Raw genomic sequence first — 13512 nt, forward strand, 5'->3', positions numbered from 1 at the left:
TATAGTGTATCTATAATGTATTCTTATATTTGTTTCGTTTTAACGTAATGGATAACAAAATAAAAAATATTCGTAAAGAACGCGTCGAACGAAAGTTCAAATTCCAACTATATCAGCAATTAAAGGGGCGTAGAGTTGGGATATGGATTGCCTATATAAGACGGCCGTTTAATTGTAGCTGATCAGTATACAGTCTACTAACTGAATGATAATATCATTACATTGTCATCAACAACAACAATCATCATGAGTGGAAAAATCATTTTATGTTTCGCAGTCGTCTTAGTTGGACAGGTAAGAATTCATAACAGAATTTTATTAGACTCGATTTTATTGACTTTGTATGTAACTGATGATAATTTTTAATTCAAAACCGGCCGTTCATTTTAAATAAAATAATATTTCAGGCTAAGCATTAATTTATTAACTTTTTTAATATATATATATATATATATATATATATTAATTTTTTCATAAACTATTTATTGATACACTTAAAATTATATTAGCACAAAATAAATGTTCACTATTATATTATTGTACATACATTTGACGTAGGCTATTAGTATATGTCGATCGTAGTAATCGTTTAGAATTAACGTGTAAATGATGTGATACAATTAAAATAATTCATTATGTATTTGTTTACAAGTACTGCACTAAATTCGACCTGTGATTATTTTTTCATATTACATTTTTGATTAGTTATTTTTTTCCTTTTGAATGGTTTTAAGGCACAATATTAGTATGGGAATTCAGTTAGTCAAAAAATAACTTTATAAAATAGTATTAAAGGCTTTTATCGATTGTATATTATACTTTTTTAAATGCTTGGGGTGTTTTACAGGCCATGTCAGCTTCCCTGTTCGATGGCGAAGAAGTCAAGAAAGTCGCAGAACAATTCACCTTATCCGCCGCCACGGTCGGCAGCCACATGGCCTCATTAATTGGATTCCCAGCCAATCCAGCTGATGCCCAAAAAAATATTGAAAAAATTAAAAGTGTTGTGACTAATGGAATCAATGATGTAAGAAAAAATAATTTCTATTTTGTTTTGTTATATTATACTCCATTATTTTTATTACCACAGTTAGAAGACCAAGCTGGCAAATTGAGAGAAGCCGTGCGCAAGCAGGCCAGCCCAACATTAATCGAAAAATTCGATGAAGTAGAAAAGGAATTAAAAAAACACGCCGCAGAGGCCAAGAAATTCTTGGAAGATAAAGTCAGCAAGCCCATCGATGAGAAGTACAAGGACGATGTGAAGAAATTCTCCGAATCCATTATCAAGTCCACCAAAGACTTAGAAGTAAGTCAAAATATTTAAAATAGATATCTACCTAAGGTACAACTTTATTAATATTCCATACGAATAATGGATAAATAGAAATTGATATTTTCTACAATAACCAATGACATTTTTTTAATAATTTATTTTTTATTTTTGCGTTTATATTTTTAACATTATTATTTTAATTGTGTGTCGTCTAATTAACACCTTTTTTTTTTCAAAGCAATAAGAATACGTATTAACACGAATGCTCACAATCGTCGAATATTATACATGTTTATGTTTTGTATTTTAAATGTTTCAGGCAACCATAAGCAAGACCATGGACCCAAAAAAGAAGCAATGAAAATTTTATTAACTAAATAGGACTAGTCCGAATCGTATTTTATTTCTTTTAATTAAATTATTTTCTTTATAGAATCCATTTTTATACTTGTCTTTTGAAATAAAAAATATCTGTTTTAATACTTTATCAAACTAATTTTTATTTATCACGGAAAGTTGATAAATATTTTACTATCTTTTAACTATTAGATTATCTCCTTCATAATATATCAACCATGGTAAAATATTTATACGTGTGCATTGCATATTGCATTGCCACCACAATCTATTTCAGTCATAATAATCAAAATCTAAGAACAAAGAATATTCATATGGATTCTATATTTTTAAATGCGCAAATAATAATGTATTACACTTTATTGAGTATAAAAACTAATACGTAACATCTCTTTTCAATATATATATATATATATATTACAATGCATAATCCATACAAACACTCAGCGAAAGTATGGTATTATAATAGTTCACCTAACCACATCGTATGACAGCCGTAAATATCAATTTTTGATTTGGAAATGTATAGCTTTAATTTATGTAATTAAGTAGTGTTATGTTTCTAAAACAAGCAATCTTCTAACTATTTTAAAATTGAGATCAGAAATTGTGGATTTTCTCTTAAAATATCTAAAATGGAATAAATACTGGTAAATTTATAAGTTAAAAAATTAGTGTCAATGCTAATATTTGCTAAACCTTGGTATTTGTGGTTAAATGATAAAGTACATTTTATCAGTTAACATAAACAAAAAAAAACTATACCTACAACTTATAAAGAATTCATTTTTAAACAAGTTAAAATAATAGTTAAAATTTGTATTATATTTTACTTGGATATGTGCGATTGGGTATTTTAAAGATTTTAAATTCAAATAAAATCAGATAAACAAAAACAAGAGTTTTATAATATTGTCATTTACATTATTGATTAATTCATTTTTTTTATTATTTACATTATTTTTGCCTTGGTTCTTGATATTTTGAAAATACTTTGAGACATGTTGTATACATGAATTAATACAGATTGGCATTTATTTTAGAAAAAAATTTAATAAAAAAATAACTTTCTAATGATATAAGTAAAATATATTTTCCAAATAATTTAATGATATTTCAATACTTTATAATGTACCGGGTTTGTCCTGAATAATAACTGTGAATTGTAGTTATAACTTGTGTACAAATATGAAAATAAAATAAGTGTGAATAACAGTGCTAAATATTTAGCAAATAATTTTATAGTAGATTAGTGATATATTTAATAAATATTAATTATGATATAAAACCAATATTCCATACAAATGATTTTATTATTTTATACTACATTGGATTAGTGTAAGTTGTTAATAACATTTTATTATTTTTAAACGTTTGGATGTAAAAATAATGTTATAGGGCCAATTTGTTACTGAGTCTACAACTGAGAGAAAACTACCAGTACTGGGTACTACTACTGGGGATTCCATATTAAAATCAAGCTTTAATGAATATGGAAAGAACCTAAATACGACGCAGAAAATTAATATACCACCATCAGACATTGACAATTATGACAAATTTCTTAAATTTATAAAAATTTTAAGACTAATTTATTTTAAGATTATAATCATAAGACATAATTATATTAAAACCCAGTATTTTATTAAAAAGCTTATTGGGAGTTTTTCCCAGGCCTATATAGATGTCTTTAACAACGTAAACAAGATATTTGGTGTAGTCCGTAAAACGAATTTAATAACCCCCCCTTTCATAACTATACTTAATTAATTTCATTTTTACAGGATTCAACATCGTTTCTATCAAAATTGCCGGCTATAATAAAAGAGAAAGAACAAACATTATATAACAAATTGCATGCATTTGTAGAATCAGTTGGGCAAAATATTTCGGAAAGCCTGAAGAAAATCTATAATAATTATTTGAGTCCCGTCGTCCATATATGCTGGAAATATGCCAGTATAACGTGGTCTACTGTGGGATCTTATATGTAAGATTCTAAACAATTTTTAATATTTAAATGTCATAACTTGTTATAATAATTCTTCAACATATTTACATCACAAATATTCTCATGATAATAACTCATGTGCATTGAAAATAAGAATTCTTAATTCTTAGTTAAAATATTTTTTAGTTATATTTTTTACATTTTTATTTTTTTACTCGATAAAAATTTCTATTTTCGATTATAAAATCACATTTTTTAACTATCAAGATATATATCTTGTATAAAATAAGTAAAAAAAATTGCAAAAAAAAAAAAGAACCAAATTAAATTTTCCTTTGTATTGAGGAGAAAAAATATATAAATTAAGCAATGGTGATACTTCTAGGTCGGATGAGATACAAGGATGTGTGAATGGTATTGTTGTATTGGTTTTTTAAAATTGATATCAATGTATTATTGCTCTCGGAAAAACAATTCTGAGTAAAAGAGGAAGGATGGATCAGTTTGTAGTTTTAAATATGGTTGATGTTATAGAAGAACCAAATTACTTAATATATTAGGTAGAATTTTGTTTTAATTTTCGCAATAAAAAAAAAAAAAAAGGGCATCTTACATTTAAGAAAATCAAAAATTTTAAATGCCTACAAGCAGCACAAACTTCATTGAATTAATTCGAATTCATACCCCTCCTTTAAAGTAATAACTAGAATCTATTTACTATCTTTTACTTTTTATTGAAGCATTTCTTCTAATAAAAATTGTGTATACGGACAAAAAAAATATATATCATCAATACTTTCCTTGTTTTATTTATAACTTAAGATAAAATCATTATAAACCAAAACTTTTTTAAAATTTAGATACAATTTAACAAGATTTATTGATAAGATATAACATGTTTTGCTTTTAAAATTTTTTATATATAACATCATATTTAGTTTATCTTATTCTGTACATTTTTAATCGCTTGGCTGATTTTATGCAAATCTACATGCATCTCTTTCATTAATAAATTCCTTTAACTCCTAATAGTTATGTCTACTGCAATTTGATTCCATATACTCCATCCTTGGATTTCCTTCCTCTTCTGATATGACCTTCAACGTCACCTTCTATGAAGCTTTTCGATAGACCATCATTTGATTTACAAAGCAGAGATATATATTTTGCAATAGCAAGAATGTATTCATTCATATTTAATGTAGTTGAACTTGAACCGAGAGGAGATAGAAAACGATTACATCTATTTATGGAATTTTCAAGTTAACTAGGGAATTCATGAACTGAACATTTTAAAGAGAATGATATGTTTGAGGAATTGTCAAAGTAATAAAGATTCAGTGGTTTATGTTCTACTGTATACAGAAATATTCATGTTTTATTTTATGTTTTTTTATTAGTTGCATAAAATATTTAATTCCTAATTCATTTTTTATAGATTTCATCAATGATTTAAACCGAAGGACAATTAAAATGTATTAGTTTTGAAGGATTAATTTGCATACTATTTAATTTTTTTTTATTGTATTATGAATATTTTAAATTTTTAAATACTTTTATCGGGCTTGATTTGGAATGCTAATGATAGCAATTTAATAATATTAAATGTATAATGAATTTATGAACATTTTAAGTATTATGACTACTCCGAATAGTATTTTAGTTCTTACAGTTGTATTGTTTTCCAAATATTTTTATGTATTATAATATCTCCAAATAGTATTTTAATTTTTTTTAAATGTATTTTAAAAATTGTTATGTATTGTGAACTATGAGTACTTTAAATAATATTTTATTTATTTCAATAGTATTATGAATATTTTTATGTATTAAAACTACTCTACATGGTATTTTATTTTTTTCATTTGAGTTATGAATGTTTTAATGCATTAAAAAAAATTTTCAAATAGTATTTTATTTCTTTTAAATGAATTATGAACATTTAAATATATTAATATTAGGTACTTAAATAATAAATTATTTCTACTTATTGTCTTACTATAGAAAAATCTAGATCTAGAATTATTATGTAAAGTATTCAAATTATTTATTATAAAATAAATTAATAAATAATTTGTATTCAAATACAATTTTAACATTGATTATATAAAACAAAATATCATATAAAAAAGTTTTTATATTTTTCGTGAAAAAGGACTATGACAATTACCCAAAGAACTCCCCCCCTGGATTATACCAACGATACTGGTTCATTTAGTTAACACGAATCACTTATTTTCTAAGTCATATTTTATACCTATTTTTGTAGAAAAAAACATTTTTTTTAGTTTTTTTTTATCACATAAAATTTTTTTGCATTTTATTTTAAAATACCGTAAATGTTTTTTAAATGTTATTATAATGTATTTTAATATAATGAAGTAGAATTTTCCTCTAAAAATGTCAATGACAATGTTTATATAATGTTACAGCTGACCCGACAAACGTTGTTTTGCCATATAAATTATTTCTAGAGAATATTTTGCTAGAAAAAATAACTAATTTCATATAGACATGTAAGGATGTGGATAAGGATAAGGATGTGAGGAAAAGGTATGGAGTGCTATGATTGGTGACGAAATATAAAAATTAAAAAACATCAAACATTTATTTTTTTAATAATTTATTGAAGTTGATCCATTAAAAATATATATATTTATCGCTAATTATGACAATATTAGTAAAAAACAATATCTATCCCTTAATGTAACAGAGTATACAATATTTTTTGTTATCCCATATTTCGCCAACGCAATCTGGATGGCTCGAGAGCACGCCACGTATAATTGACCGTGTGAAAAATATGATGTGCTCAAATCTAAGCCACAGACAGACAGTTTGGCCTTGAGACTTATTGATAGTCATTGCAAAGACCAATCTAATTGGAAATTGAAGGCGTTTAAATTGTATTGGCACATATGTGGGTATAATAGGGATTTGCGGTAATAATATATTTTCACCTCAGAATTCGCCATTTAAAATGATGGCTTCGATAACTTTTTTCATTAATTTTTTAACGACTTATCGTGTGCCGTTGTATAACCGTGGTGGGTCAAATTACGAAGCAAAATAACCGAGGATCAAACCTTAAATTGTAAATTATGCAGTGGCATGCCTGGTAAATTCAATGAGCTTAAAAACTCAGTTGGATAATTTACAGCTTCAGTAGCATCGCAAACTGTATCAATAGATATTTATGACACCAAGTCTCCTGGTAACAAATGTTGTATCTTGAGATTCAATTCGTTGACGTCCACATTTTTGCTACTAAAATTGCTCTTTCTGCTAGCCACTCATGATTTGTGTATTGTTTGTGTACATTGGGAAATATCTGGTCAATGAGAGTATCTAGCGAATAAATGATTGTGCAGAAATCAGTCAATAATTTTATACATTTTATACATTTTTATACATATAGATTCAAAAATTCAAATAAATAAAAAAAAGTAGAAAAATACAATTTTGAATTTTAAACAAAACAAATATAATTTTTTTAAAACAATAAAATTGCCGGGAAAATAATTTGTTAAATAAACCACATATTAACTTGAATTAAATAAAAGGAAAAATTATGTAATTTAAATTGGTTTTTAAAATATATTTGAAGGGACTAGTAACACAATTCGAATTTTGGCGAATGGAGTATATATAGTCTGCAAGATTATATATATATATATTTATTGAATCAAAACCTCCTTGGATAATTAATTTTTTAATAAGTTAAGTGATTCATCGTATCCGAAACACTTATTTTAATGACATTAATTTGCAACCCATAAATTACATAATGACCTTTGTACAAAATGCGAACTGTGTCTTACTCCCTCGTTCATGAATATGATCTCCATCAGTATTATTTCTTAAGAAATAGCGACGAAGAATAAAAGATTTCACAATGATACTATAAGTATGTATTCAAATTGAAAATTTTATAAATTTTTAACTCAAAATTGTAGATATTCGAATTTATTCAGCATTTAGATTCAAACACTTAACAAAAAAAAATGCAAATTAAAATGTTTGAAATATTTAAAACATGTAAGAACAATGTACAATGAACTGAATGCTCAAGATTTTTTCTCAAATCATAATGATTTTAAGACTTTTACGAAAATAAGTGGAGAAAATCTGAAAATTTCAAATATCTATTTATAATAATAATAAAAAAGAGTCAAAACCTTTTTAAAAAATATTATTCTAATAAAACAGTGATAATAGCAATCAGTGAAAATTATTCTTTAGATAACGATGAAAAAAATTAGATTTTATTAAAATTTGGTATCCAAAAAAATCGATTATTCTTTTTTTTTTTAAGTTTCAGTCAGTTATTCTAAATTCTTTGAAAAACTGTAGATAAATTTAAAAAATAATCTCAATATTTACTTAAACTCAATGAACCAAAAAAAATATTATCTATCATAAAGAAAAATGTTGATGATCTAATCAATTCTTCTAGTCGAAATTTAGTTAGCAGATTAATATATAACATACATAATGGTGAAACTAATAAATTCATTATTACACTTAAAGTATCTCAAAACCATTGCATGCATAAATCCTTGAAAAAAAAAAAAATAGTTAGAGGCGCAAAAAAAAAGTTAGCAGAAATGTTCCGTCCTTCTCCGTCCCAATTTGAGCACTGAGTGTACTGCCTTGAGTCCAGTTCAAGCTATTGAGGCAAAACGCAAAATGCAACAACTGGATAAATAGCTGATTTAATAACTGAATAATAGCACCGATATTTTTTTGTGGTTGTTACTGAAGTAGTAGTATAGTTCCGGAAATAATTTATTGTCAACTTATTTAGATAATTTATTTTCATTAACTGTATATAAACTTCAAGAAGAAATATAAGGACATTTAATTTGTTGTCATTAACTTTTTTAATCCCTCCCATTTTACCATTAGAAAAATTTGAATATCTATATCATGGCCAGGCACTTTATAGCTCAGTATAACCTCAAAACCTGATGAGAACATCACTAAACGTACGTATTATTATTAAGTGGGTTTATTTTCAGAACACTTCAGTAGGGTTAAATTATATTTTTCATAATTTTTTTTTAGATTTGTAATAATTTTAGTTGAAAAGATAAACGTATTAAATTATGGCTTAAAGTACTTGTATGTAATAGCGTGTTAGGATATAATTATAACATAAGCGATAAAACTATAGTTAAAATTTTTAAACTGCACAAAAATTATAAACATTACTTTTCCTATGAAAATTGTGTTTATTTTTTTTTTTTTTTTGTAGTAGTAGTAGTAGTAGTAATCACCTTTTTTATGGTTAAGACTTTTTTAAAATCTTATTGTTACTCTCAATATATTATAAAAATTGAATACTAAGGATAAATGTTAGGTAACTAATTCAAATAATTCACCTAAAAGTTAATAAATCGGTATAGAAAATTATGTACATTATGTTATTATGAAATTATGTTCAGATTATCTATTAATCTAAATTTTAAAAATATTAATAATTTTCGGGTTGGATATGGTATTTCGATTTGAAGTTTTTCCATACAATTATATATATATATATATATATATATATGATTAAATTTATATTTTATTATAACCATTATTGTACATTGTACATTATGGTTCTAAAAAATATGACATTGTTTGAAATTCAATAACAATTTTAATTTATTATTTATTAATAATTTATTATATTTCTATTTCTATTAGATTACTGTTTAATATATTTATACTTATAAATGTTTTTTTATTATTGCGACTGTAACCCAGGAAAACACTGAAATCCAAATATCTGGTAAATTGTTGTTAAATATAATATTATCTATATTGTAATACAACAAAAATAACAATAGGTTTGAATCAAATACAATGTAAATATAAAAATGTATGAGTTACATAATAATTTTAAATTACTATTTTCAATAATTTATTTAAAGTAGTTTCGTTCTATTCGATCCATAATATAAAAATGTTTGTTATAAATTCTACAACTCAAATGTAATGCTTAATAATATTTAATTTAATGTATTACAAAAATTAACTGTTATTCGACTTCATGTCTAAATCAGGTATTTGAGATTTGAGATTTAATAAAATATCAAGATTTTAAGAAATTTTTTTTTTTTATTCATTGCAATTATATGTATAAATAACCATTATTTTTTTGATGCGTAAAAGGTATAGATTATTAAATCTTTAGTCGATTGAAATATTTAATATAGACACATTTATAAATATATCAACCTTTGCGCAGAACTTCTTTATGTAATAAATTCATCATGAAATGTAATTTTATAGATATTTTCATAGTTTTAAAATAATGAAGGACTTGTAACAAACGATATTTATTACCTAGCTGATCGTCATTTGAAATCTTTTCTGAAATACATTTCATTTAAATAGTTACGAACAATACAATCTTAATCATACCATGAATAATGGTGTATTAGAAAATATATTTATGGGTATACGCACTAAAAAATTATGGATATTAACCCTACGCTCGACGATTTATTTTTTCGATACGTTCAAATAAATTTAATTAATCCTTTGTACATGTTTATAATTTTTAAAAAAACATTAAAATATAAAACTACAAGATAAACATTTACCACGCATTATAAATTGCATGATGCGGATTTAAGAACCGTGGGCTGAATGCCCATACTCCTTATTATTTTATTCAATGTTATACACTAAATTTAACTTTAAATACGAGTGCATTACCATAGCGCTCACTGTAATCTTCAATAGATAAATATTTCATTCGACTTCATGGTTCATAAAAATATTTTCCAATGGACTATTACATTTTTTTTTTTTTTTTTTTTTTTAGTTATTTTAGAAGTGTATAACCGTAAAACAATATTTTACAATAAGTATACGCCGAAAATCGAAAATCCGCTGATGGGTATACGGTTTATACTCGCGTATACGTACCAATAAACCCCTGACTATGACCCTATTATACTATCAGTTATTTTTTATTCAGCTTATTTTTATGATATTAATAAACATTTGGTCATTTTAATATGAAGTTCCATGTTATATGTTTCGTTGTCGTTGATTGTGGTGGTAGATTATTATAAATAGGTATGGAAAACATTGTTACACGCACTCATAATAATACTTGGTAGGTATACAATTACTCAATATATCTATACTGTCATTAATCATGAAAATTCTTAACTTTGATGCTCTAATGAGGTGTTGTCTTATAAGTATCGATAATAATGTATCGAGTTATTCAATTAGTATCAATTTATACGTCAGCTCACACCCATTTACACCACTAGACAAGAGGCGTAGACACGGAAACTGTGTTAAGTGAGATAAGTGAAATCCACTATCGATGTTTTTGGGTTCATAGTTTACGCATAAAAACTCACAAAACAGTGTTACCTAGTTTATTACTAGTGTCTAAGTGCCGAGTACTGTTTGTCATTAGGAACACAATTCAAGAAAATGGCGCACATTAAAAGTCAGTGTACGATATTAGTTTTTTTCCTGTTCTGCTTATTGCAGGTAAGTTTCAAAATTCTATAGTGCATTTTTTCTTTACTATACATTTTTATTAAGAATGTATTTTTTTTTCTTTTTGCTACCCATTAACCAATTTTATTTAATTTTATAGACACAGGCAGTGTCCGGAAGTCTAATTGATCGATCGGAAAATCCACTTGACGAATTTACCAGACAACTTACAAAGTCAACGGAAAAAATTTCAGATAAATTACATTTGAAATTAGAAGAGTTCAATGTCGATAAATACGTTGATCAAATTAAAGATAAAGTTCATAATTTTAATGGTGATTTTCAAGAGGGCATTCAAAAGGTTAGTTTTATTTGAATTATATTCATGTTATGTATAGAAAATTCAAACCAAAAAACTTTTAAAAAATGCTGTAATACAAACATTAAAAAAGCATAAAATTTTGAAATACATTCAATCTAATTTAGATAAAGATGTGTACTATAAATTTAATAAAAATACAATTGTTTTCGTTTTAGTTGGAAGAGTGTCTAGAAAAATTCAGAAAACAGTTGTATGAAGTTATCCCTAACCAGATTGATCGTTTAATCGATGAATTAAAAGAAAAGGATCCAAAAGCGGCCGAGAATGTAAAACATTTGAAAGAGGAATTAATAAATTTGAAAGAAAAATTTATTGCTTTGTATGAAAGCTTAAAGAAAAAATTCATAGAAAACTATAGCATGCTAAAGGACGAAGCGTTTTTAAAAGCTAAGCCAATCTTCAAGCGTTTGACACCACTCATCAAGGACGTCGAAGTAAGTGTCAAAGAAAATCCAATATAAACAAAATGCATATTTTTTAATAATTTTATATATTTTTAGGAGATTATTTTGAATCTGATTTCTGATAAGCATGAATCGAAGAAATTAAAAGGATAAAAATGTGGGTGTGACCAACAACTTAAGTTACATACGCTATATTTTTTGTTTATAATATTTTGAAATTTCAAAAGAAATTGGTTAAAACTGATTATATATTGTACTTTTGATTTTCTTTGTTTTTTTTCTATTAAATTATTGTTTATTACAACTTTTATGTAGATTTCTTTCTTCAGTATCGATCAAAAGGTTATCAACTATTATAATATGATTTCTCGTCGGTTGACTTTTACACCTGAAAACTTAGAAGTCTAATCTATTAAAAATGAAATTATATTATTTATTCAATTATATATGTACCAAGTAAGTATTAGTGTTATTAAAATTTTGACTTATATGATCACGAATTGAAATAATATTATAATTAATTGCAACTTCTGTTAATTATTAAACTCTAATGTATTATAATTATACATTTATATTACCTGTAAAAAAATATAGAATTATATAATAACACTTTTTCATAAGAGTTCATGATTAACAAAACATAAACTTAAATAGGAAATAAACAAAATTTATAAAAACTAAATACATTTTTTTATTTTTTAAATTTTGCATGGGTAATATATTTAATTATCACTAGTTTTTTAAATCAATATTCGCGTTTATCTTTAGAAATGGAAAACGTATTTTAATAATAATATTTCGATCAAAAAGCAGTCTACATAATTATCGTCTATGAGAACATTAAGTCACAAAGATCCTACATGGCTATAGATATTAGTTTTTAAAATATTATTTCTAACACTTTAAGAATAGTACTGTTCGAAAAAATTATTTTCAGCCACGTTAAACGGCAAGAATACTTTAGTTGAATGCTTATAGCACTCGTCAAGGTAAATATAAAGGTAGGTTATTTACTATTTATTATTATTTGATTAAAATTTAAGCATTCAACTATACTGCAGATGATTGAAATTTCGTTATTTATTCATATATATATATATATATATATATATATATATACCAATAAAATTGATTAATAAGTTAACATACACATTAAATATAATACTTTCATTATACATAAGTATACAAACTTTTGAACTTTAGCAAACTTTGAAAATCCACCTATTTTACTGGTAAGATTGAATAAAAATTAAATTCATACGTTTGATGTACAACTTAACGCCTCTAGTAAAGGCTCAGTTTGCCATATTCTTGTTACGTTACCTACAACTAAGTATAAAATCGTAATAATTGTATTTCCGATCTCATTAAAACGAGTATGAGCACTCAAACAATACAAATTATGTGAAAGGAAACGTAAACCAAAAATTGTTGACAAATTTCTATTTACATAACCAATAAATAATGACAATTCATAGTAGAGTTAATTCTTAAGCACTTGAATGTAATCATAAAATGTGTTAAGACAATTTTAAAGGAATGAATGTGGATTTAAAGTGACACTCTCTTTATTTAAAAACCCGTATTATATCAGGTAATATTACGTCTAAAACCAATATTTTAGATAACCATTAGATGCCAATAAGTGTTTAAAAAAATAATTTGTTTTACTTTCCGAGACTTT

The 13512-nt window shown here is 25.0% G+C and overlaps 2 protein-coding genes across 4 annotated transcripts; both read left to right on the top strand.

Annotated features, from left to right (window-relative positions):
* The first annotated feature begins 180 nt into the window (after positions 1-180).
* On the top strand, positions 181-5123 carry LOC112692715. 2 transcript variants are annotated; one of them, XM_025567466.1, is made up of 5 exons: positions 181-294; positions 848-1027; positions 1091-1309; positions 3418-3623; positions 5023-5123. In XM_025567466.1, the coding sequence occupies exons 1-5, from the start codon at positions 247-249 to the stop codon at positions 5033-5035; spliced, it is 666 nt and encodes a 221-aa protein (XP_025423251.1). In that variant the 5' UTR covers positions 181-246; the 3' UTR covers positions 5036-5123. The 2 variants fall into 2 exon arrangements, with proteins under 2 accessions (XP_025423251.1, XP_025423252.1); XM_025567467.1 differs by lacking the exons at positions 3418-3623; positions 5023-5123 and adding an exon at positions 1596-1706 and having other exon boundaries at positions 183-294.
* A 3372-nt stretch (positions 5124-8495) lies between these two features.
* LOC112692746 lies at positions 8496-12091 on the top strand. Of its 2 annotated transcripts, XM_025567523.1 has the most exons (5): positions 8496-8572; positions 11017-11093; positions 11203-11403; positions 11580-11858; positions 11925-12091. In XM_025567523.1, exons 2-5 carry the CDS (start codon positions 11034-11036, stop codon positions 11979-11981), a joined length of 597 nt encoding a protein of 198 aa, XP_025423308.1. In that variant the 5' UTR covers positions 8496-8572; positions 11017-11033; the 3' UTR covers positions 11982-12091. The 2 variants fall into 2 exon arrangements, with proteins under 2 accessions (XP_025423308.1, XP_025423307.1); XM_025567522.1 differs by lacking the exon at positions 8496-8572 and having other exon boundaries at positions 10881-11093.
* Positions 12092-13512: the final 1421 nt, after the last annotated feature.

Source organism: Sipha flava, unplaced genomic scaffold (genome assembly GCF_003268045.1).
Source record: "Sipha flava isolate LNK unplaced genomic scaffold, YSA_version1 76_pilon_pilon, whole genome shotgun sequence".
Taxonomy (NCBI): Eukaryota; Metazoa; Arthropoda; class Insecta; order Hemiptera; family Aphididae; genus Sipha; species Sipha flava.